Raw genomic sequence first — 23,540 nt, 5'->3', positions numbered from 1 at the left:
TAAAGACTATAATCAGCTTATTTGTGTTAATTCCTGGTGTTAGAATAGCAAAGTTTAGCAAAAGAACAGAAATTATTTTTTGCCTTTGTGTTCTTTTGACATAGGAATTTGGGAAAATTATTGATAGGTTTGAACTTTACATTTTGGTACAGATGTACAGATGCTCTGTTAACAACTGAACCTTTATCAAATCTGATTTAGCCTATGATGGTGGAAGTGGTAGTGGTAGTGGGGTGTGTGTGTGTGTGTGTGTGTGTGTGTGTGTGTGTGTGTGTAGCCTATGATGGTGGAAGTGGTGGTGAGGGGTGTGTTTGTGTTGGGAGGGATATGAATGGGGTTCTCTACCCATCTTACTATTCGGCAGAGACAATAGTTGAAAGTACAGGTGTGAAATAGTAGCCAAAGAAAGAGCCTAGAAAAAGAGAATCATTTCTTTAAACAGAACTGATTATCAAATCAAAGGTTAATTCATTTTGTTTACCTTTTGGGGGCATGTAATATATATATATACAGATATGTATAAACAAGGGATATTTTTTTTCAGAAATGGAAAATAATTCAGTCAACATCCAGTTAAGCAAACATTACCATCACCCCAGAAAAATGCCTTTATGCTTCCTTCTAGTTACTACCTCCCTGTGGTAACCACTATGCTGACTTCTAAGCATTTATTAGTTTTGTCTATTTTTGACATTATTATGAATGGAATAGAACATGTATTCTCTGTCTTCTTTTGCTCAGCATTGTGTGTGAGATTTTTGATGCATGTATATGTACAAGGTTATTACAATTGTATAGTGTTCCGTTATGTGAATAAACCATATATTTGCCCAATGGTATGTTTACTTCATTTTCTGTTTGGGAACTTCTGTTTATTAGTGTGTTTCAGATGATCTTGTACTTGATTTTTTTTTTTTTTTTTTGGTATTTGGGTCACATCCGGCAGCACTAAGGGGTTATTTCTGGCTCTACACTCTGAAATCACTCCTGGCAGGCTTGGGGGACCATATGGGATGCTGGGATTTGAGCCACCCTTCTGCATGCAAGGCAAATGCCTTACCTCCATGCTTTCTCTCCGGCCTCTGTACTTGATTTTTCATGCATATAGAAGATAGAAGGTAGATTTTTGCCTGAGGGTTATTATAGTGTCTCAGTACAAGCATGTTTAGCTTTATGGGGTGACAGTACCTAAAATTTCTAATTGCCTTATGTTTTGTCAACAGTAAATCACTTCAAATCACTTCAATTTATTATTGCTGCTATGTAATAATAGTATTATAACTTTGGTTTACTTATCACTATTAGTGAAATAAGGATTTCTCATGTGCTTTTTTGATTGTTATGAAATATCCACCTATTTTTTTTATTTCTCTGCTAAGTACACGTTTTTATTTGCTGTAGTTTTTTTAAACATTATTCCTGTATACAAGTCCTTTGATTGTATTGTGGTAAAACTATATTTGGTAAAAAGAAGCTCTTGGCAGGGCCAAGACAGCCAAAACAATCAGTTCTAAGAGTTACTATGGCACCAACACAAATACACAAGAACACATGGAGCTAAACACAGCATCCTATGAGGGATTCATTGACACTTCACTAGAGAAAACATTAAGAAAAATGCTGAAATAGGGCTTGGAGCCTCCATAGGTAAGGCACTTGCCTTGCATGTGGCCAAACCAGATTTGCTCCCCAGCTCCCATGTGTTCCCCTGAGCAACTCAGGAGTAATTCCTGATTGCAGAGCCAGGAGTTAACTATGAGCATCTCTGAGTGTGGCCAAAATAACAAAAATAGAAATGACTAGTTCTTATAGGTAAACATGATAGGGTTTGGAAACTTTCAAATGATGCAAACCCTAGGCTCTGGATTACAGAATGAAAAATTGCATGTAGGTGGGGAGAATTATGAGGTGAGTTGGGTGTAATATTAGGTCACTGAAGGAGCAGTTGGGGCATTGATTAGAGGCATGGTGAAGTAACGGTACATCAAAAGCATAAAAACATTAACAGTTGGAAAAATGACCCAAGTTATAAAGTTTTTTTTAAACTTAAATTTATCAAGGAGATAAAGGTGGATAGGAGAGGCCTTGAGACTTGTGGAGGGACTCTGATGGTAGTGTATGTAGAATTGTTTGCTGAAATTTAATATTGTAAGCCATAGAGCCCAAATAAAAATTGGAATAAAAGGTGGGAAGATATAAACAGGTTTTTTGCCAAGAGGATATATGGATATACAGTAGGTATATGAGATAATGCTCATTTCTTTTAGCAAGAAAACAAAACTGATATCACACCAGTGAGAATGGCATATGTCAAAAAAGGCTAGAAACTTGTTGGGCATGTTAAAAGATGCCTCAGTTTGCTAGTACAGTGTTGTTTGGTTTAGCTTCTGTGAACAAGTATATCATAAAAGAATAGAACTTTCATATGACTTACCAATTCTTGAGATCTACTCTCAAACACAAACATTAATTCAAAAAGATGTAAATCTATGCTCAATGCAGCATTGAGTTCAATAACCAAGATACAGAAGCAGCTGAAATATCTAACAGTAGATGAGTGGATAGAGAAATGGTTTATAGACAGGATGGGATACTATGCAATTGACAAAGAAAACATGCAGCTTACTGCAATGTGAACTAAACTTTAGTCTCATGTTAAGTGGAATCCATCCAAAAGAGGACAGATGCCTGATGATTTCGCTCATCTGCAGTATAGAGAAAATAAAGCAAGAAATATGGTCTTAGCAGTAGATAGGGTCTTTGCCTTGTTACAGCTGACCCAAGTCCTTTTCCTGACAATCCAGTAGGCTTCCTGAGGCCACCAGAAGTGATTCCTGGGTACTACCATAGTTACAAACAATGATAGAGGCTCAGGCTGTTAAGCAATGGAGAAGGGAGATAAAGATCAGGAGAGCTAGATTGGAAGTACCATAGGGACAGTGGTCTTGGTTATTGATTGTGGTGAGGCAGTTTCTATGTCAAAAGCATAAACAACAATATTGTAACAATGCTACCTAGACTATTAAAACAACACTCAAACGAGGAGAAATGAAAAGACGCTCATGTAGTTTGGGCCCCGTGGTGGTGGGGGTTACCTGGGTCACCTGTGACACTGGATGCGTCTAGTGCTGTACCTATGTAATTTGGGAAATTGGGGTGGGGGAATTAAGGTGCGGTGGGGTCAGGCACATGTAACACTTGCACTTTATATTGGTAACAAAGTTTTGTTTCTGATCAGAAAAGATACAAAATGATGGAAGTGACCAAAAGAAGAAAGAAAAAAAAAAAAGGCAGACATTTAGGAACGAAATGAGGATTCATGGTGACATAAAAGCACTTCTTGCACTCCTTCCCTTTAATATGCAACTAATAGAACAACTATAGATGAACAAATGTGTCTCTAAGCTTATGGAAGGCTATGGAAGACAACCATCTCTCTGTGAGTGGACTATGTATCCTGGAGGTGACAGCCCTGGGAGAAACAGATGGTTAGCCTACTCAATGAGTACGGGAATAGGAGGATGGAGCTGTCATAGACACATTCCCTTCCAGCCCAAGTGAATCCTAAGTAGAAGTAAGGTGTTTCACAGGAGTCAGGAGCCCAGTAAGGAAGGACCACAGTGCCCCCTTACTGCCCTAGTGTTAGGTCTATTAAAAGTGACTGATTTTGGATACCAAGAAAGACAGCAATGGTTTTACATATGCAAATCAGGCCTCTTCCTAACTGCCCACTATAGCAGCTGAAGACCTTCACACTTTCCACTTGCCTGCTGACATAGCAGTGCCTGGAATCACCATTTCTGAATCCCTGGCAGTATTGCAGCAGTAATGCTGGGCAAGCAATGATATAAAAAAAAAAGTTCACAAACTTTAGCCATAGTAAACAGCTACTGGAAGAAAGAAGCCATGTAATTATTAAGTTGCTGTCTAGAACATAAGTAACCAAAATTTTTAAAGTGACCAAAAAATTTAAAGATGTTAAACATGACAAATGTCCATAGAGAAATATACTGTTGAGCAACTTGGGATTTTAAGATAACATGACTTCACAAAGAGAAAATAGCAGTTATCCTGAAAACAGACACGGAAGGTTAACATAGTAAGTTATGAAGATATGATCCAGAAATTCCACTTTTGGAAATGAATAAAAAACATTATTCAAAAGGACATATGTACACCACTGTTTATTACAGCATTCAGTACAATAGCTGAAAGTTGCAATCAACCTAAATGTCCAACAATAGATGAATGATCCATGAAGTGGTGGTACATATATACAGTGGAATACTGCGTAACTGGAAGAAATGAAGTGATCATGTAATTTGCTGCAACAAGAATTGAACTGGAAGGTATTATCTTAAAGTATGCTAGAAGAAGGATAAATACAGGATGATGTCACATATATCATATATATATCACTTATATAATATATATGATATTTAGAATAACTGCATGAAAGAATGCAATAGTTTAAATGGGCATTGTTAGAACCTTGTCCCAAAGATTAGGGAGAAGTAAAGAAATGGAATAGAGGAGAAAGACATATAAGGGTCATGGTCAAGGGGACTCAGGTGTATTAGTGGTGTAAAGAAAGGGCAGAAGTAAATATCCAAACCACGGACTCAACAACAATAAAATCATACAACCCAAACTTAACCAAACTTAAAAATGTGCTTGATATGATAGTAGGCTGGGGGTATAGAGGGGAGTTATGGGTAGATTGTAGAAACATTGGTGGAGGGAGGTTGATGCTGGTGGTGGGATTGCTGCTGAAATCTATGTCTAAAACTTAACTATGAATAACTTTGAAAATCACAATGCTTTAAAACAATTATTAGAAAACCTGGTGCATAATTTTGTAAATAATACCATAAATGTTAATATTAGTGTATTATTTATGTACCATGAATTACAATAGTATTTTAATTAGATAAAAAGTAAGTTGTGAAAAAACTCAGAGATACAAGAAAATGAAAAAAAAAAAAAGGTGGATTCTGTTCCTTCATCTAGGCACCACCAATGTAGCTTCTGTGTCCCTAAGCCACCATCCACTGCTGCCACCTCTTGGGCTCCTCGTTTGCTATGTAATCACTCCAGTGTCACTTGCCTTCTTTTTGAAACAGAGGACATTAATAAGACTCATTTCTTGGAATTCTAAAGATTAAGAAAATAATTTAGGCACTGTAGTCACAATAGCAACCTCATATTAGCATTGTAGGTGTGTCCCCTCAGACTAGAATCAAAGGTAAATATTCTGCTCAGTGACCTTTAAAGTATCCATCTTGGTCACATTATTGAGAAACCAGGATCATCTACTAATTTCGATCAGCTCTAGAATATAAGCAAAAAATTAGGAAACCCTTGAGTCCTCGTGTCTTGAAAGCCATTCATTTGTGTACACAACAGTTTTCTCAATATTATTCTCTTCACAGAATTCCATGCTGCCTCACTTAACATCTCACCAGGATCCTAGAACCTTTGTACCTTCAAAACTGTGGCCTTAAATTCCTGCCTAAGTTGGCAAGGTGCATCAATAAAGCATGAAACCCACATCCCAGATCCAGAGAGAAAAACATCCCCACATACTTTAGCCCTGAGATTGTCCCAAAATCACTGTGCATAAATATGTTGCAATGAAAGATCCTATTAGATACTGAAGGTCAGTGATTTAGGAATCAGAAAAATTTGAATTCTAGAAAGTATTGCCTAAAACAAAGATATTAGATAAAGAATGCCATTTCTTGCTTTAGGAAAGAGCATGTTTATAGTTTTAAATGTAATACAGCAGATATAATTCTCATGCAGGAATTAAAAATGACAGACAAGGGTATATGTGCATCAATATGCTAGATATGAAGAAGGAGGACCAATATGCCTTAGCACTTGCAGTGAGGGAATCAAAGCCCCAACTGAGGGGCCGGAGAGATAGCATGGAGGTAAGGCGTTTGCCTTTCATGCAGAAGGTCCGTGGTTCAAATCCCGGCATCCCATATGGTTTCCCCCGTGCCTGCCAGGAGCGATTTCTGAGCATAGAGCCAGGAGTAACCCCTGAGCACTGCCAGGTGTGACCCAAAAACAAAACAAAACAAAACAAAAAGCCCCAACTGAGACATGGAGGAGGCAGGACCAGTGCACCACGAGAAGACCATAGCAGCTCTGCATATCTTTTCTAGTCAATGAGCCTCAGTACAACACATGAAAAATAACACCAGGGGGCTGAAGCAAAACCACTGAGGGTAGGTATTTGCCTTGCATGTAGAAGACTTACAATCCCCAACATCCCATATAGTCACCTGAGTCTGTCAGGCGTAATTTCAGATCTCAGAACCATGAGTAACCAACCACTGAGTGCCACTGAATGTGACCCCACACAACAACAACAATAACAACAAATCAGCACACTTCAAAGGTCACATAGAGAAATAACACAGAACTCCATCATGCATAGAGAATGAAGATGCTATTTCTGAGGATCCAACTAGTATCAGCCACCTATATAGCTCCCTTGATAAAGACTTTAGAGAAGAAATGTTAAAGATGTTCAAAGAACTCAAAGAAACCACGGACCAACCAAATTACAAAGAAGACTCGAAAGATATGAGTAGAAATGAGAAAACTTCAAACAGAAATTATATAACAGAAAACCTTGGTAGGTAAAATGAAAAACTCATTGAAAGGCCTCACCAACAGAATAACAGCTGTGGAGGTAAAAAGAAACAAAGGACTCTTATGTCCCTTGGTCAGCCATAAGCAGTGGCTACTGTCCCTTTAGGAATGAATTAGTGAGCTGGAAGATGAGGTGCATAACACCTCAATACAACAGAAGATGTTGGAATAAAAGCCTTAAAATAAACAAATAGAAGATGTAAAAAATCCTCAGAATAAGTGAGTTGACACTATAATTTTGAGATAAATTCAATAGAAAAAACATAGTAGTCACTGGAATCTCATAGACCCAGAAAGAAACCCCCTCCATAAAACTATCAACAGTCCAAGGTCATCATTGCTGAGAAGAGTGAATGTAATGTCCTGAATTCCAAAAAAGTACCAGCTAATAGATACCAAGAGAAATAAATCCCAACACATCCTCGTCACAATGATGAAAACCACAGATATAGAATATTGAAAGCAGCAATATCAAAAAGAAATTACATACAAAGAAGCATCCTTAACATTTACAGCAGATTTATCACAAGCAATCCTCCAGGCCCAAAGGCCTCCACGTATATGATCAATTTATCCTTGATAATGGGGCCTCTTCAACAAGTGGTGTTTGGAAAGCAGATCAACTACATGAACAAATATAAACTCAGACCTCTCTTTAACATCATGCACAAAGATCAAACAAAAATGGGTTAAAGACCTTGATATTGGACCTGAAATCATAGGTACCTAGAGGAATGTAGGCAAAACAATTCATGACTTTGAAACTAATGGCATTTTTTTTAAGGATGAAACACCACTAACCATGCAAATAGAAGCAAAGATAAACAAATGGGACTACAATAAAATGAAAAGGTTCTGCATTTCAAAGAAAACAGTGACTAGGATACAAAGACTGTCCAAAGAATGTGAAAATGTATTCACTGTGTACCGATCAGATAAGGCCTTAATAATCAAGATATACATAGGTTAGATGATCAAAAGGCATATAAAGAAATGATTCACATCACTAATAATCAGGGATGCAAATTTAACAACAATGAAGTATCAACTCACAGCACAAAATTGCTACACATAACAAAGAACAAGAACAACCATTGCTTTCATGGATGCAGGGAGAAATGGACTCTAATGCACTGCTGGTGGGAATGCTGAGTAGGCCAGCTTTTTGGGAAAAATACATGGATATTTCTTAAAAAGTAGAAATTGAGCTTCCATATGATCTGGCAATATCACTCCTAAGGATATATTCTAGGAACCCCAAAATATCATGCAGAAAAAGCCCTCTGTATTCCTATGTTCATCACAGCTCTATTTACAATAGCCAGAATCTGGAAACAACCCAAATGTCAAAGACCATATTAGTAGCTAAAGAAACTGTGATACATCTAAACAATGGAATACTATGCCGCTTTTAGGAAAAGTGAAGTAATAAAATATATTTATACATGGTTAGATATGAAAGGTATTGTGTTGAGTACAATGAGTCAGAGGGAGAGGGATAAGGAGAATAATCTCACTCATTTATGGCTTATAAGCAAAATAAAAGATAGTACAATAATAACATCCAGATTCGGGAGCTACCCAGCGAGCCAGTGAGTGAGTGAGAAATGGCTGCAGGTGGGGGTTTCCAGGCAGAGTGCTGACTGCTCTACCTGCAGAATCTCCACCGGGCTGTGCTTCTTCTGAGGAACTGAGCACCGGAAGGGAGCCCTGTCCTACCCTTCTCTGTCTTTCCTGAACTCTGGAAGCTCTCCTCAGAGCCCTGGGAAGCGAACCCCAAAGAAACTACATTCGGGAGCTACCCAGCGAGCCAGCGAGTGAGTGAGAAATGGCTGCAGGTGGGGGTTTCCAGGCAGAGTGCTGATTGCTCTACCTGCAGACTCTACACCGGGCTGTGCTTCTTCTGAGTAAACTGAGCACCGGAAGGGAGCCCTGTCCTACTCTTCTCTGTCTTTCCTGAACTCTGGAAGCTCTCCTCAGAGCCCTGGGAAGCTAACTCCAAAGAAACTACATTCGGGAGCTACCCAGCGAGCCAGTGAGTGAGTGAGAAATGGCTGCAGGTGGGGGTTTCCAGGCAGAGTGCTGATTGCTCTACCTGCAGAGTCTCCACCGGGCTGTGCTTCTTCTGAGGAACTGAGCACCAGAAGGGAGCCCTGTCCTACCCTTCTCTGTCTTTCCTGAACTCTGGAAGCTCTCCTCAGAGCCCTGGGAAGCGAACCCCAAAGAAACTACATTTGGAAGCTACCCAGCGAACCAGAAACTGAGCACCTGAAGGGAGCTCTGTCCTACTCTTCTCTGTCTTTCCTGAACTCTGGAAGCTCTCCTCAGAGCCCTGGGAAGCGAACCCCAAAGAAACTACATTCGGGAGCTACCCAGCGATCCAGTGAGTGAGTAAGAAATGGCTGGATGTGGGGGTCTCCAGGCAGAGTGCTGATTGCTCTACCTGCAGAGTCTCCACCCGGCTGTGCTTCTTCTGAGGAAACTGAGCACCGGAAGGGAGCCCTGTCCTACCCTTCTCTGTCTTTCCTGAACTCTGGAAGCTCTCCTCAGAGCCCTGGGAAGCGAACCCCAAAGAAACTACATTCGGAAGCTACCCAGCGAGCCAGTGACTCTCCTCAGAGTCCTGGGAAGTGAACCCCAAAAATACAGCATTCTGAAGCTGCCCAGCGAGCGAGTGAAAACTACGCCTGACCAGTGGGGCCCAACTGTGAAAAATTGTGAGTGCTGCCTGTGTGTGTCTCTCTGCTATCCTGTTGCGTAAACCTCCTGAGAGTGGGCTGAAAAGAGGCTCCAGAAGGCACTTAGCTCCACATCGCTACGCAGCCGTGCGCTCTTTCTAAAAAAAGAACACCATCACAAGAAGAAAAAAACCACACTAAGAACTGTACTGGATCACAGAAGCAAGAATTTCTCTCCAGACTGTCTTCTCTGCTGCGTGCTTGGGCCTAAGATTTGATCCTGTGTGAGGCTTCATCCACAGAGGACTCCCCTACCTTGGAGGCAAGTCGGCCCATCCAGAAAGGGCGGAGCCAGAGAAGTGTGTTGCCTGCATCATATAACCAATGAATACCACCACAACACGTAGAAAAACCCACAATACAAGTGTGACAATGGGGAAACAACGCAGGCCAGCATCAGACATAGAGAATGAAGATGACAATTCTGATGACCAGTTAACGACCAACCAACTAATCAATCTCTCAGATAAGGACTTTAGAGTAGCAATATGGAATATACTCAAAGAACTCAAAGAAACCATGAATAGAATAGAACAGAACACTAATAAAAATCAAGAAAATATGAAGACAGAAATCACAAAACTCCAAACTGAAATAACATGTCAAATAACAGGCCTGAAAAAATCAGTAAACGAAGTGAATGACAAAATGGATAAGCTCTGGGACAGGGTATCAGAAGCTGAGAATAGACTTGGTGCTCTGGAAGATGAGATACATAACAATTCCATACAACAGGAGAGATTGGAAAAAAAACTTAAAACAAATGAACAGACAATGGAAAAATTAGTCAAAGAATGGGAACAGATGAAAATAGAGGTCTATGATAAGATCAACAGAAACAACTTAAGAATCATTGGAGTCCCAGAGACCCAGGAAGAAAATTTCCAGGAAGAATCAACGGTCAAGAACATCATTAAAGAGAAACTCCCAGAGCTAAAGAATATATGTGATCAAATCCTGCATGCTCGAAGAGTACCAACCAAAAGAGACCGAAGAAAAACCACCCCAAGACACATCCTAGTCACAATGACAAATCCCACAGATAGAGACAGAATTCTGAAAACAGCAAGATCAAAAGGGGAAATTACATTCAAGCAAGCATCCTTGAGATTTACAGCAGACCTGTCACCAGAAACACTCAATGCCAGAAAGCAGTGGTGGGATATTGTGACAAGACTGAATGAAATGAATGCTTCACCTAGAATACTGTACCCAGCAAAACTCACTTTCCGGTTTGACGGAAGAATACATGGTTTCACAGACAAAAAACAGCTCAGAAACTTTACAGACTCAAAACCAGTCTTAAGAGAATCTAAGACAAGACTGACCAAAAGACACACCAAATTTCGATATAAAGATGGCATTAAATCCCAGGACAATTCTTTCTCTCATCATCAATGGACTAAATGCACCAGTTAAGAGACACAGAGTGGCTAAATGGATCAAAAAACTCAATCCAACCTTCTGCTGCCTACAAGAAACGCACCTGAATAGTCAGAACAAACATAGACTCAAAATAAAAGGCTGGAGAAAAATTATCCAAGCAAACAACACCCATAAAAAAGCTGGAGTGGCCATACTAATATCAGATAATGCAAACTTTATACTCAGGAAGGTTGTAAGGGACAAAGATGGATATTTTATATTAATCAAGGGGTATGTAGAGCAGGAAGAAATAACTCTCCTAAACATATATGCACCAAATGAGGGGCCAGCAAAATATTTAAAACAACTGTTGACAAATCTGAAAAACAATATCAATAACAACACAATAATTGTGGGGGACCTCAACACTGCTTTGTCAACACTGGATAGGTCAACCAGACTGAAACCCAACAAGAATATACTAGACCTGAGGAGAGAAATGGAAGAAAGAGGCCTAGTGGATATATATAGGACACTCCATCCCCAGAAACCTGGATACACATTCTTCTCCAATGTACATGGGACATTCTCCAGGATAGACTACATGCTGGCACATAAAACATACCTCCATAATATCAAGAGGATAGAAATTTTGCAGACTACCTTCGCTGACCACAAGGCTCTGAAATTATTTGTGAATTCCAAAGGGACTCAGAAGAAAAACTTTAACACCTGGAAGTTAAACAGCCTCATACTCAATAACCAGTGGGTCCAAGATGAAATCAAGAAGGAAATCAAAAGGTTCCTGGAAACAAATGACAATAAAGACACAAACTATCAGAACTTATGGGACACAGCAAAAGCAGTACTGAGAGGAAAATTTATAGCTTTGCAAGCACACATCAGGAAGGAAGAAGGAGCTTACCTGAGTAGCTTAATGACACAGCTAATAGAACTAGAAAGTACTCAACAAAAGGACCCAAAAATAGGAAGACAGAAGGAAATAACAAAGCTGAGAGCAGAAATCAACGAAGTGGAAACCCAAAAAACAATCCGAAAGATCAACGAAAGCAGAAGTTGGTTCTTCGAAAAAATAAACAAGATTGATAGACCACTGGCAAACCTAACAAAGAAAGAGAGAGAGAGAAACTTGATAACTCGTATTAGGAATGAAAAAGGAGAGATCACTACTGATATGACAGAGATTCAAAGGGTAATCAGAAACTACTTTGAAAAACTCTATGCCACTAAAAATGAGAACCTGGAAGAAACGGATAAATTCTTGGACTCTTATAATCTTCCACGGTTGAAAGAAGAGGATGTAGCATATCTAAACACCTCCATCACCATTGATGAAATAAAAATGGTAATCAAAAGTCTGCCCAAAAACAAAAGCCCAGGCCCAGATGGATTCACTAATGAATTCTATCAAACTTTCCAAGAGGAACTACTACCAATCCTGGCAAGACTCTTTCATGAAATTGAACAAGTGGAAACACTCCCAAATAGCTTTTATGAAGCCAACATCACCTTGATACCTAAACCAGACAGAGATGCTACGAAAAAAGAAAATTACAGACCAATATCGCTGATGAATGCAGATGCAAAGATCCTCAACAAAATCCTGGCAAATAGGATTCAATACCTCATTAAGAAGATCATCCACTACGATCAAGTAGGTTTCATCCCAGGAATGCAAGGATGGTTTAACATCCGTAAATCTATCAACATAATACACAACATCAACAAGAAAAATAAAAACCACATGATTATATCAATAGATGCAGAGAAAGCATTTGACAAGGTCCAACACCCATTCTTGATCAAAACTCTCAGCAAGATGGGAATGGAAGGAACCTTTCTCAATATAGTTAAGGCCATCTACCACAAGCCAGTGGCAAATATTATCCTCAATGGAGAAAAACTAAAAGCCTTCCCTCTAAATTCTGGCACAAGACAAGGCTGTCCTCTCTCACCACTCCTATTCAACATAGCACTGGAAGTACTTGCTATAGCGATTAGGCAAGAAAAAGATATCAAGGGAATCCAGATAGGAAAGGAAGAAGTCAAGCTCTCACTGTTTGCAGATGACATGATACTCTACTTAGAAAACCCTAAAGACTCTACCAAAAAGCTTCTAGAAACAATAGACTCATATAGCAAGGTGGCAGGCTACAAAATTAACACACAAAAATCAATGGCCTTTCTATACACCAATAGTAATAAAGAAGAAATAGACATTAAGAAAACAACCCCATTCACAATAGTACCACACAAACTCAAATATCTTGGAATCAACTTGACTAAAAATGTGAAAGACCTATACAAAGAAAACTATAAAACTCTGCTCCAAGAAATAAGAGAGGACACGCGGAAATGGAAACACATACCCTGCTCATGGATTGGCAGGATTAACATCATCAAAATGGCAATACTCCCCAAGGCGTTATACAGATTCAATGCTATCACTCTAAAGATACCTATGACATTCTTCAAAGAGGTAGATCAGGCACTTTTGAAATTTGTTTGGAACAATAAACACCCTAGAATAGCTAAAGCAATCATTGGGAAAAAGAATATGGGAGGAATTACTTTCCCCAACTTTAAACTTTACTACAAAGCAATAGTTATCAAAACAGCATGGTATTGGAATAAGGACAGACCCTCAGATCAGTGGAATAGGCTTGAATACTCAGAAAATGTTCCCCAGACATACAATCACCTAATTTTTGATAAAGGAGCAGGAAATCCTAAATGGAGCAAGGAAAGCCTCTTCAACAAGTGGTGTTGGCACAACTGGCTAGCCACTTGCAAAAAATTGAACTTAGACCCCCAGCTAACATCATGTACGAAGGTAAAATCCAAATGGATTAAAGACCTCGATATCCGACCCCAAACCATAAGATATATAGAACAACACATAGGCAAAACTCTCCAGGACATTGAGACTTCAGGCATCTTCAAGGAGGAAACTGCACTCTCCAAGCAAGTGAAAACAGAGATTAACAGATGGGAATATATTAAGTTGAGAAGCTTCTGCACCTCAAAGGAAATAGTGCCCAGGATTCAAGAGCCACCCACTGAGTGGGAGAATCTATTCACCCAATACCCATCAGACAAAGGGCTAATCTCCAAAATATACAAGGCACTGACAGAAATTTACAAGAAAAAAACATCTAATCCCATCAAAAAATGGGGAGAAGAAATGAACAGACACTTTGACAAAGAAGAAATACAAATGGCCAAAAGACACATGAAGAAATGCTCCACATCACTAATCATCAGAGAGATGCAAATCAAAACAACAATGAGATACCACCTCACACCACAGAGAATGGCACACATCACAAAGAATGAGAACAAACAGTGCTGGCGGGGATGTGGAGAGAAAGGAACCCTTATCCACTGCTGGTGGGAATGCCGTCTAGTTCAACCTTTATGGAAAGCAATATGGAGATTCCTCCAAAAACTGGAAATCGAGCTCCCATATGACCCAGCTATACCACTCCTAGGAATATACCCTAAGAACACAAAAATACAATACAAAAATCCCTTCCTTACACCTATATTCATTGCAGCACTATTTACCATAGCAAGACTCTGGAAACAACCAAGATGCCCTTCAACAGACGAATGGCTAAAGAAACTGTGGTACATATACACAATGGAATATTATGCAGCTGTCAGGAGGGATGAAGTCATGAAATTTTCCTATACATGGATGTACACAGAATCTATTATGCTGAGTGAAATAATTCAGAGAGAGAGAGAAAAACGCAGAATGGTCTCACTCATCTATGGGTTTTAAGAAAAATGAAAGACATTCTTGCAATAATAAATTTCAGACACAAAAGAGAAAAGAGCTGGAAGTTCCAGCTCACCTCAGGAAGCTCACCACAAAGAGTGATGAGTTTAGTTAGAGAAATAACTACATTTTGAACTGTCCTAATATTGAGAATGTATGAGGGAAATATAGAGCCTGTTTAGGGTACAGGCGGGGGTTGGGTGGGGAGGAGGGAGATTTGGGACTTGGGTGATGGGAATGTTGCACTGGTGATGGGTGGTGTTCCTTTTATGACTGAAACCCAAACACAATCATGTATGTAATCAAGGTGTTTAAATAAAAAATAATAATAATAATAATAACATCCAGGGATAATAGTGGTGAGGGCCAGAAGAACAGTCCATGGTAGGAAGCTTGCCATAAAGAAGAGTGAGTGCAATTAGGGTAGAGATGGGTCCACTGTGACAATGATAGTTGGAACTCATCACTCAGCACAAGAACAGGTTGTTGGAAGTGGATAAAGAGGATAATGGTACCCCTTCATTAACAATGATGAAAACGTGGCAAAAAGAAAAGAGAGGAGTAATATGCCTGCCCCAGAGGTGGGAGGGAAATTGGGGAAGTTGATAGTGATAAAAGTACACTAATGAAGCATGGTATACATTTTATGACAGAAACTCAATCATGAACAGTTTTGTATCCACAGTACGTAAATAAATTAACTGTTAAAAATAAACACATAAAAACGATGCCAGATGACAACTTTCAAGAACTGGTTCCTGAAGAACAGTTGACTGTAAACATGTGATTGGCATCCAGGAAAGAGAAAAAGGGCCTGAGGAGGTAGAACAACATTTTCATCAGAACATAGAAAAAAGAGGAAAGAAAAGTTTAAAAGTAAAACAAAATAGAACCATCTGAATGCATTTTTTGAGAAGAATTTCCTCAAATAAAAAAGTCTTGGGTTGTCAATCTTGGCACAGGTCCCCTTACCCCCAAAACACACACAGTGTGTGCATAGAACTTGTTCCTTTTATCCTTCAAAGTACAACAGGTCATGCTCTACATTTCTGGGCCACTAGGTGGTACCTGAGACTTGTGTTTGGAAAGCAGTAAGAGGAGACATTCCTATTCTTGGAGGTGGAGGCAGTGACAGAGAGGCGTGTTGCACAGCTGCATAAAAGTAAGAGAGCAAGGCTGAGAGTTAAGCCGCCTTTGCCTGGGTGTGGAAGAACCCTGGTTCCAGGGTAATGGCATTTAGCTCCAAGAAGACATCTCAGTCTGAGGATGCCAGGTGCCCAGGCTGAGCCAGCATCCAGAGTGAGGGGCTGAGGGCTGCTGTATAATAGAAGAGACGTGAAGTAAAGTCCAGGTAAGTAACTACACTCATTTTTTTCCTTGAAATTGCCTTAAAGGGAATACAAAATCATGCCTAACCTATTTGGAAGCAAACTAGTTGTCCAGTGGATGTTTAAACAGTCTGAGGACATGCTTAAGACGATAGTAGAGTTGCTGATCAATGTTCTGAGATATTAGACATAAGTAGCAAATACTTATGGTTCAATATGTACCTTTTTTTTTTTACTAGTAATAAGAATGAGGGAAAGAATTCTCTTACTTTAGATGTGCTCTGAGTTTGGAGAACAAAAGGATTTTGGAATTATGTCTCAGGAGAGAAACAGGACAGCAGGGAGTGACTTTGGGACTTAGTCAATGGAACCTCTTATTTATTTGTGCTGTGTATATGTGATAACCCAGAATTATTAATCAAATTTGTGGAATTTTAAATGCAGAAAATTAGGGAAAATGCTTATGGAGGAGGGGGACAATGTACAATTTAAATCTATACATTTAGGAGACTCACTTTTATTTTTCTTTTGGGCACACCTGACTCTGCACTCAGGAATCTATTCATGACGTTGCATGGGAACCATACAGGATACTAGGGATCAAAACCAGGCTAGTTGTATGCAAGGCAAGCATCCTATTTACTGCATCTTTCCTAAGAGAATCCTTTATTTAGTAGGGCACACCCACCTGAGCTCAGATGTTACTCCTGGATCTACCCTCAGAAATCTCCCCTGGCAGGCTAGGGGGACCACATGGAATGCCAGGGATTGAACCCAGGTCAGTCCCAGGTTTGCTGTGTGCAAGGCAAATCCCTACTGCTGTGCCACTCCGGTCCCAAGTCCATTTTTATGTGATTGTGCTGACTTTGAGTACAGTATTTGTTACTATGGGGACACTGAATCCTGGTAGATTTTACAAGAACAAGGTTCCATGTCATAAAGGTACCATCTGTCATCCTAAGCGAACAGGTATCTGTAATAGCCTTCAGAAGTTTGAACCTACTTGAGGGACATACAGAGTTGGAAACTCAAAATGGGAAAACCAGGACATTTAAGGAAATTTCTACTTTGAATCAGGGACACTTCCAACAGTAAACTTATGTGCCCCAACAACAGTATAAAGAATAAAGCTATCTGGGATGTATACAGATAGGTATTCATTCCATTTAAATATATTAGAAAGGCTGGAACAATAGTACAAAAGTTAGGAGCTTGCATGCAGCCAACTCGGGTTTGATCTTTAACATCCCATATGGTACCCCAAGTCTGCCAGGAACTAGTTATTCCTGAATTCAGAGCCAGGAATAACATCTGAGGGCCACCAGCTGTGGCCCCCCCAAAAAAAACTTATGTTAAATAGTGAGAGTCCTGAAGGCTTGGATATCATAAGACTACATTTTGGAGGATTGAATACACTTAAGACTACATATTGGAAGCATATTCTGTCTTAGGAAGATTAGGGGAGAAACTGGTGAGCGATGGCCTCACACTCATGCAATGAGTTCATTCACTATACTGAGGTTGTGCTTTTCTTGGATCATCACTGTGTATCTTTGGTAGATTGTTCGGCTCCCTGGATCATGAATTAAAATGCTGTTTTACAGTGCATTGGCTGCCAAGAAGAAGAGCCATGAATTCCTCATTTTATGTGCGTTTCTTGGATCTCAACCTGAATGTGACAGAAGGTAACCTCTCTGCACCCAGTGTGAAGAACAAGTCTTTGCTGTGTGAAGATATGGGTATCGCTGTGGAGGTGTTCCTGACTCTGGGTCTCATCAGTCTCTTAGAGAACATCTTGGTCATTGGGGCCATAGTGAAGAACAAGAATTTACATTCTCCCATGTATTTCTTTGTGTGCAGTCTAGCTGTAGCTGATATGCTGGTGAGCATGTCCAATGCCTGGGAGACCATTACCATATACTTAATCAATAATAAGCACGTGGTGATAGCAGACACCTTTGTGCGTCATATAGACAATGTATTTGACTCTATGATCTGCATTTCTGTGGTGGCGTCCATGTGTAGTTTGCTCGCCATTGCTGTGGATCGATATGTCACCATTTTCTATGCCCTGCGCTACCACCACATCATGACTGTGAAGCGCTCAGGACTGGTGATCGCCTGCATCTGGACTTTCTGCACAGGCTGTGGCATTGTCTTTATTCTTTACTATGAATCCAAGTATGTTGTCATTTGCCTCATCTCCATGTTCTTCACCATGCTGTTCCTCATGGTCTCTCTGTACATACACATGTTCCTGCTGGCACGGACTCACGTCAAACGCATTGCAGCTCTACCTGGGTACAGTTCTGTGCAGCAAAGGACCAGTATGAAAGGTGCAGTAACCCTCACCATGTTATTGGGGGTGTTCATTGTATGTTGGGCTCCCTTCTTCTTGCATCTTATTCTGATGATTTCCTGTCCTCATAACATTTATTGTTCTTGTTTTATGTCTCACTTCAACATGTACCTCATCCTCATCATGTGTAATTCTGTGATTGATCCTCTAATATATGCCTTCCGCAGCCAAGAGATGAGGAAAACTTTCAAAGAGATTATTTGTTGTCATGGCTTTAGAATACCCTGTAGATTCCTTCGCAGGTATTAAACCAAAGAAACCTCTCTGCAGACCTCCTTGTGTCATTATTTCCTGATAACAAAACAAATAATGGATAGCCAAGAAATCAACAACAACAACAACAACACCCCCCCAAAACAAACCTGTTCATTAAAACTAGGCATTTGGGGTCAGAGAAATAGAACAGTCGGTAAGGCACAATCTGGGTTCAATTTCTGTCATCTCATGTGGTCTCCCAAGCACTGCAGGAGTGATCCCTATTGTATAGGAGCCAGGGATAAGTCCTGAGCACTTCTGAGTGTAGCCCAACACACACACACACACACACACACACACACACACACATACACACACACAACCTAGGTAGGCACTCTTATTTTTCCATCTCAAAATTACTCTCAAGACAGAACCCTCTTTCCCATTTTTTCTTCCTCTGTGGCAACAGTTGAGTCAAACAAGCATGTGTCCATCCAATTTGGAAATTTCTTGCTGAGCTGTTTTCCTTTTTGTTACCCCCCTGTTCCCACCCATTTCTGAGTGGTCCCATCTATCCTGCATCTACTAAGTGTGTGTTCAGTCTGAGTGTAAGCTTTAGCATCAAAAAGAACTGGCTGCAAACAAAAAGAAAGCTGTGAATTTCTATATTATGTTTGATGATTTCCTCATCCTAGAATCAGTTTCATAACTATGTTTGAAACTTCTGGTCATTATACATACGTCTCAGGGCAGGACTGGGTGATTACATCCTTTAAATTTAAAATTTTCTAACCATTTGTTATGGAATGTTTTTAAGCTCTTTTTGTTTAACCTTTGGCTTTAGTCTTGCTTCATGTAATATGAAAATTCTGTGACTTTTAAAAAAGCCTTTAATAAAATCTTGCTTTGACTCAACTCAGGGTTTCCAAAGAAGTGGGGGCAAGTCAGAGATTTCAGGTGTTCCAGTGCCATATACAGTACATTCCCATGTCAAGATTTCTTTGACTCTGAGACTAGGCCAGCCTTGAAATCTGAATTATGTCACTGGATACTTTGTACATCCCAATCTAAATTCAGCAGACAGAGAACAGGTGCCCATTCATAATCCAGGGAGTCTGATCTTTCATAGCCTAGAATGGCAAATGACTTGGCCATCATTGGGCACTATGGACAGAGCTGTTTCATTTCAGTTTTGCAACTTCTGGGTCAATTTTATAGAACAGTCACAAGAACTGCATGGAAAATAGTAGCATCTTAAAAAACACTCATAGTTACGATATTTCTTTTAATAAAATGTAGCCAATGTACTGTGTAGGCAGTAGACTGGAATCCAAGAGGTCTGCAGGACAGTGCTACAAGTGTGAGACCCCATCTTTAACCAGTGTTTTTATTTGAAGGACTTGTTATTAATAGCTCCTGTTTTGCATTCACATATTTTTGGTAGTATTAGTATTTCTTTTTTTTTTTTTTTTTTTGGTTTTGGGCCATACCCAAAACTGGCTATGAGCTCAGAAATTGCTTGTGGCTTGGGGATCATATGAGACACCAGGGATTGAACCCAGGTCCATCTAGGTCAGCCACGTGCAAGACAAGAGCCCTATCACTGTGTTATCACTTCATCCCCTAGTACCTTATATTTTACTAGTGAATATTCACATTTAAACGTTTCCCAATTAAGAAAAGATATGAAATTTGTACAGCAGAAGACTACTTGGGATCACATCAGGATGAACCGGTCAAACCTACAAAGAAGAGAAACTTCCTGGGTGTAGCTCACAGATACACTTACATACATGATCTCTACCCTTAGCAACTTGAAGTCTAGTAGAAGGGTGGGATGGGGAGGTGGGGTGAGAAATGAAAGCACATTAGATCTCTGCATTTTTGGAAAGTGGAAAATTTTCCATGATTATCTGTGATTGTGAATCACAGAAATATAAAGAAGTTAGCCTTTTAGCTGCTTTCTAATCCTTTTAGCTGGACATGCAGCACAAATGGAAGCAATAGCACCCATGTGATGATAGTGAGAAACTACAGTCTGTTTATATGAAATGTCTCAGGAACCTAAGTCTGAAAATCCTGGGTTTCTATTGCTTTTCTCTGTGGCCCTTTCGCCAACAGTTGTTGGTGATACAGAAGCATGGTGACTTAAATGATATTTGGTATTGTTGATGCACAAAAATTGCTTAACCTGATGTTTAATAATACTGAGTAATAAATGAGGTCACTGGAGTGCTGACTATATATAATATATGTATATATAATCTGTGTATATATACATATATAAGCAGACATTGACTTGAAAAGGTTCCTTATGGGAAATCAATTTTTACTTGGTTAACTCTGGATAATTCATAACTTAAGACAAGCTTTGATATGTTTTCTAAGGATGTTTAAGAAAATGCTCTTCTTCTGAAATATTTCTAAACAAATAGTTCAGAAAAATAAAACAAGTATTCTGGTGTATCTTATTTTGAAGACTATGTGTATATAGTGGTTCATTAAATACCTGTAAATAAGCCAACACTAAAACATCAATATAAAACTTCTAAACAAAAAAATGCATATAACTGTCAACTATTGTATAATGTTATGTTTTGACTCTGTGCTTTTCTCCAAACATTATTTGGTGTAAGAATATGTCTTCAAAGAAACAATAAATTGGAAGACCTTCTCTGAATTGGTCATTTATCTGTGCAATATCAAGAGTGTTTTAGGCTTCCTAACTAAATGTCAACAAATATTGCTGTAATTTGTCTGCAAAATGAGAAGATTCATTCATAAGTGTATTAATATAATGTCTCCATAACCATATTCACTCTTATTTTTCAAATAAAAATTATTTAACTTTTGAAAATAAAATAAAATTTTACATTTGAAATTAGTTTCTTTCAGAAGACAAGTAAGTATGGGGAGATATTTATCACCGATTGGTATTTATTAGTGTAGGGACTAGAAACAGTTTCCTAGAGAGAATCTCTATCAGTAAAAAACTTATTCAGTGTGAATCATTTCAAGATATATGAGAACATTGTCCACAGTTCTACATGCTACATTTAACTGACTGTGGACACAGGTTATATCATTTTCACATATATTAGTGATTGTTGCTGCCTTTAATGAGCTAAAAATTGAAAGGGTTAACCTAAGAAAAAATTAACTAAATATAGCTGGGAGTAAAGAGGTTCAGGACAATAGAATAATATTGTTGTTGTACTCAACATTAATGGGTTATATATAAAAATTGCTAAGAGGGGCTGGAGAGATATTATAGGGAATAGGGCACTTGCCTTGCACACTGTCAACCTGGCTTCAATCCTTGGCACCACATATCATCTATGAGTACTGCCAGGAATAATATTTGAGCAGAGCCAGGAGCAAGCCTTAGGGGTCACTGGTTGTGGTTCCAAAAAACCAAGATTATTAAGATGGCAAGTTTTCTTTGTATTTTTTAATTTTATAAATGAAATAGGTTAAAATGAAAGATTAATTTGAGACCACCTTTCAAAAGAAGATTGAAAAAAATTCAGCACATAGGATTTCAGAGTGGAAAGAGATAGCTATCCTCAATCCATAGGAGATAAGGTGTATGCAGAGGGCCCCAGTTTGATATCTACCTTCAAACCCCTGAGCATTGCTAGGGGGACCTGGATAATCCCTAAGAATTTCATATGTGAATGAATGACATTCACCTATTAGCTTCTGCTCCTGTCTTCACATTCATGTCTTTTGTGTGTGTGTTCTTGTTACATGACATCACTATTGTTCCTTTGGGAAGCCCTTTTCTCGCTCTCCTTCATGCCTTTGCCATCTGTTAGATACCTTTTGTTCCCTTTCTCTCTTCTTTTTATAACTGACTAATGCAAATCACTGGGTAGTTCTTTAAGAAGCAATGTCGTCTATACCAGACCCTCATTGAATTTCCTCATTGTTCTGGACTTTCCTTGTGACTTCCCTAGAATTATCTTGAAGAAGACTTTGTTTATTTAGTTATTTATCCAAATAACTAAAGTTGTCAGGTCCTGGGTACAAAATTATGAAGATGAGTGAAATGCACTGTCGTGCTTTCATTTTGTGAACTTGAATTGAATGTATTGGTAGGCTGAATGTATTAAAATTTTGTTGATAGAATGAAAGATTTTTCTAGGCAAAATGACAAGCTGATTTAGATAAGTTTTTGATGTATTTTGTTGTTTGTTTTTGGTTTGGGGATATATCCAAAGGTACTCGAGGACTACTCCTAACTCTATGCTCAGAGATCACTTCTAATAATACTCAGGGGACCATATGTAGTGTCAAGGATTGAACCTAGGACAGATGTGTACAAGGCGAGTGCTTCTGTTTGCCCCTGCTTCTGTTTTAATTAAAAACAATTCTAAATTTGGATTTGATTCAAGAATGACAGCAACAGTTAAAACTTGCAATCCTATTTTTGCCAAGACAGTATCTAGTACAATCATCAAAAATACATCTCACAAATGCAGATTAAAGGAGATCACTTGAATGGAAAGCACCTGTCTCTCCACCTCGGCAATGCATAGGTGTAGCCCCACTGGCTTTGAAGCAATAAGTCTGAATACTACTGGGTTGTGACTTAAAATTTTAAAAAAAAGAGGGAGAGAAGTAGTAGCCTTGAACATGGCTAACTGAGTTCAATCCCCAGCAACTCATATGATCTCCTGAATCTGTCAGGAGTGATCCCTGAGCACAGAGCGAGCCAGGAGTAAACACTGAGAACCAATGGGTATGACTCAAAAAAAAAAATAGTAAAAACCATTCATTAGAGGGAGATTTAGTCTGTAGGGACTACAAATCTGTTGGAAGAAAAGAAGAAAAATGAAGTCCAACTGAGAAGGACAATGTTAGGGACATCAGATTCTAGTACTGTTTTCACTTCACAGTCTGTTTCTTGTAAAGATGCAAAAGTATGGAAAGTATTCCTAAATACTTCCCTAAGTGTGTTTGGGATAAACTCAGTGATCCCCAATAGTTTGGTCACCAGTGTCAGTATCCCTCTACCAATATTCCCAGGTTCTCTCCCACTTAATCTCTACCTGCCTGTTTGACAGACACATTTTAAAATT

At 39.1% G+C, this 23,540-nt stretch overlaps 1 protein-coding gene across 1 annotated transcript; it reads left to right on the top strand.

Annotated features, from left to right (window-relative positions):
- The first annotated feature begins 17,509 nt into the window (after window positions 1-17,509).
- Window positions 17,510-18,510, top strand: MC5R (melanocortin 5 receptor). The gene has a single exon (XM_049770114.1). It carries the CDS (start codon window positions 17,533-17,535, stop codon window positions 18,508-18,510), a length of 978 nt encoding a protein of 325 aa, XP_049626071.1. The 5' UTR covers window positions 17,510-17,532.
- The last annotated feature ends 5,030 nt before the right edge of the window (window positions 18,511-23,540 follow it).

The sequence above is a fragment of the Suncus etruscus genome, chromosome 3, assembly GCF_024139225.1.
Source record: "Suncus etruscus isolate mSunEtr1 chromosome 3, mSunEtr1.pri.cur, whole genome shotgun sequence".
Classification (NCBI taxonomy): Eukaryota; Metazoa; Chordata; class Mammalia; order Eulipotyphla; family Soricidae; genus Suncus; species Suncus etruscus.
The sequence above is the reverse complement of the archived record's forward strand: the minus strand, read 5'-3'. Positions and strand labels throughout refer to the sequence as shown.

What these genes read in the sequence shown, in the direction of transcription:
- MC5R (XM_049770114.1), top strand. Translation starts at nt 17,533, where the DNA reads ATGAATTCCTCATTTTATGTGCGTTTCTTGGATCTCAACCTGAATGTG.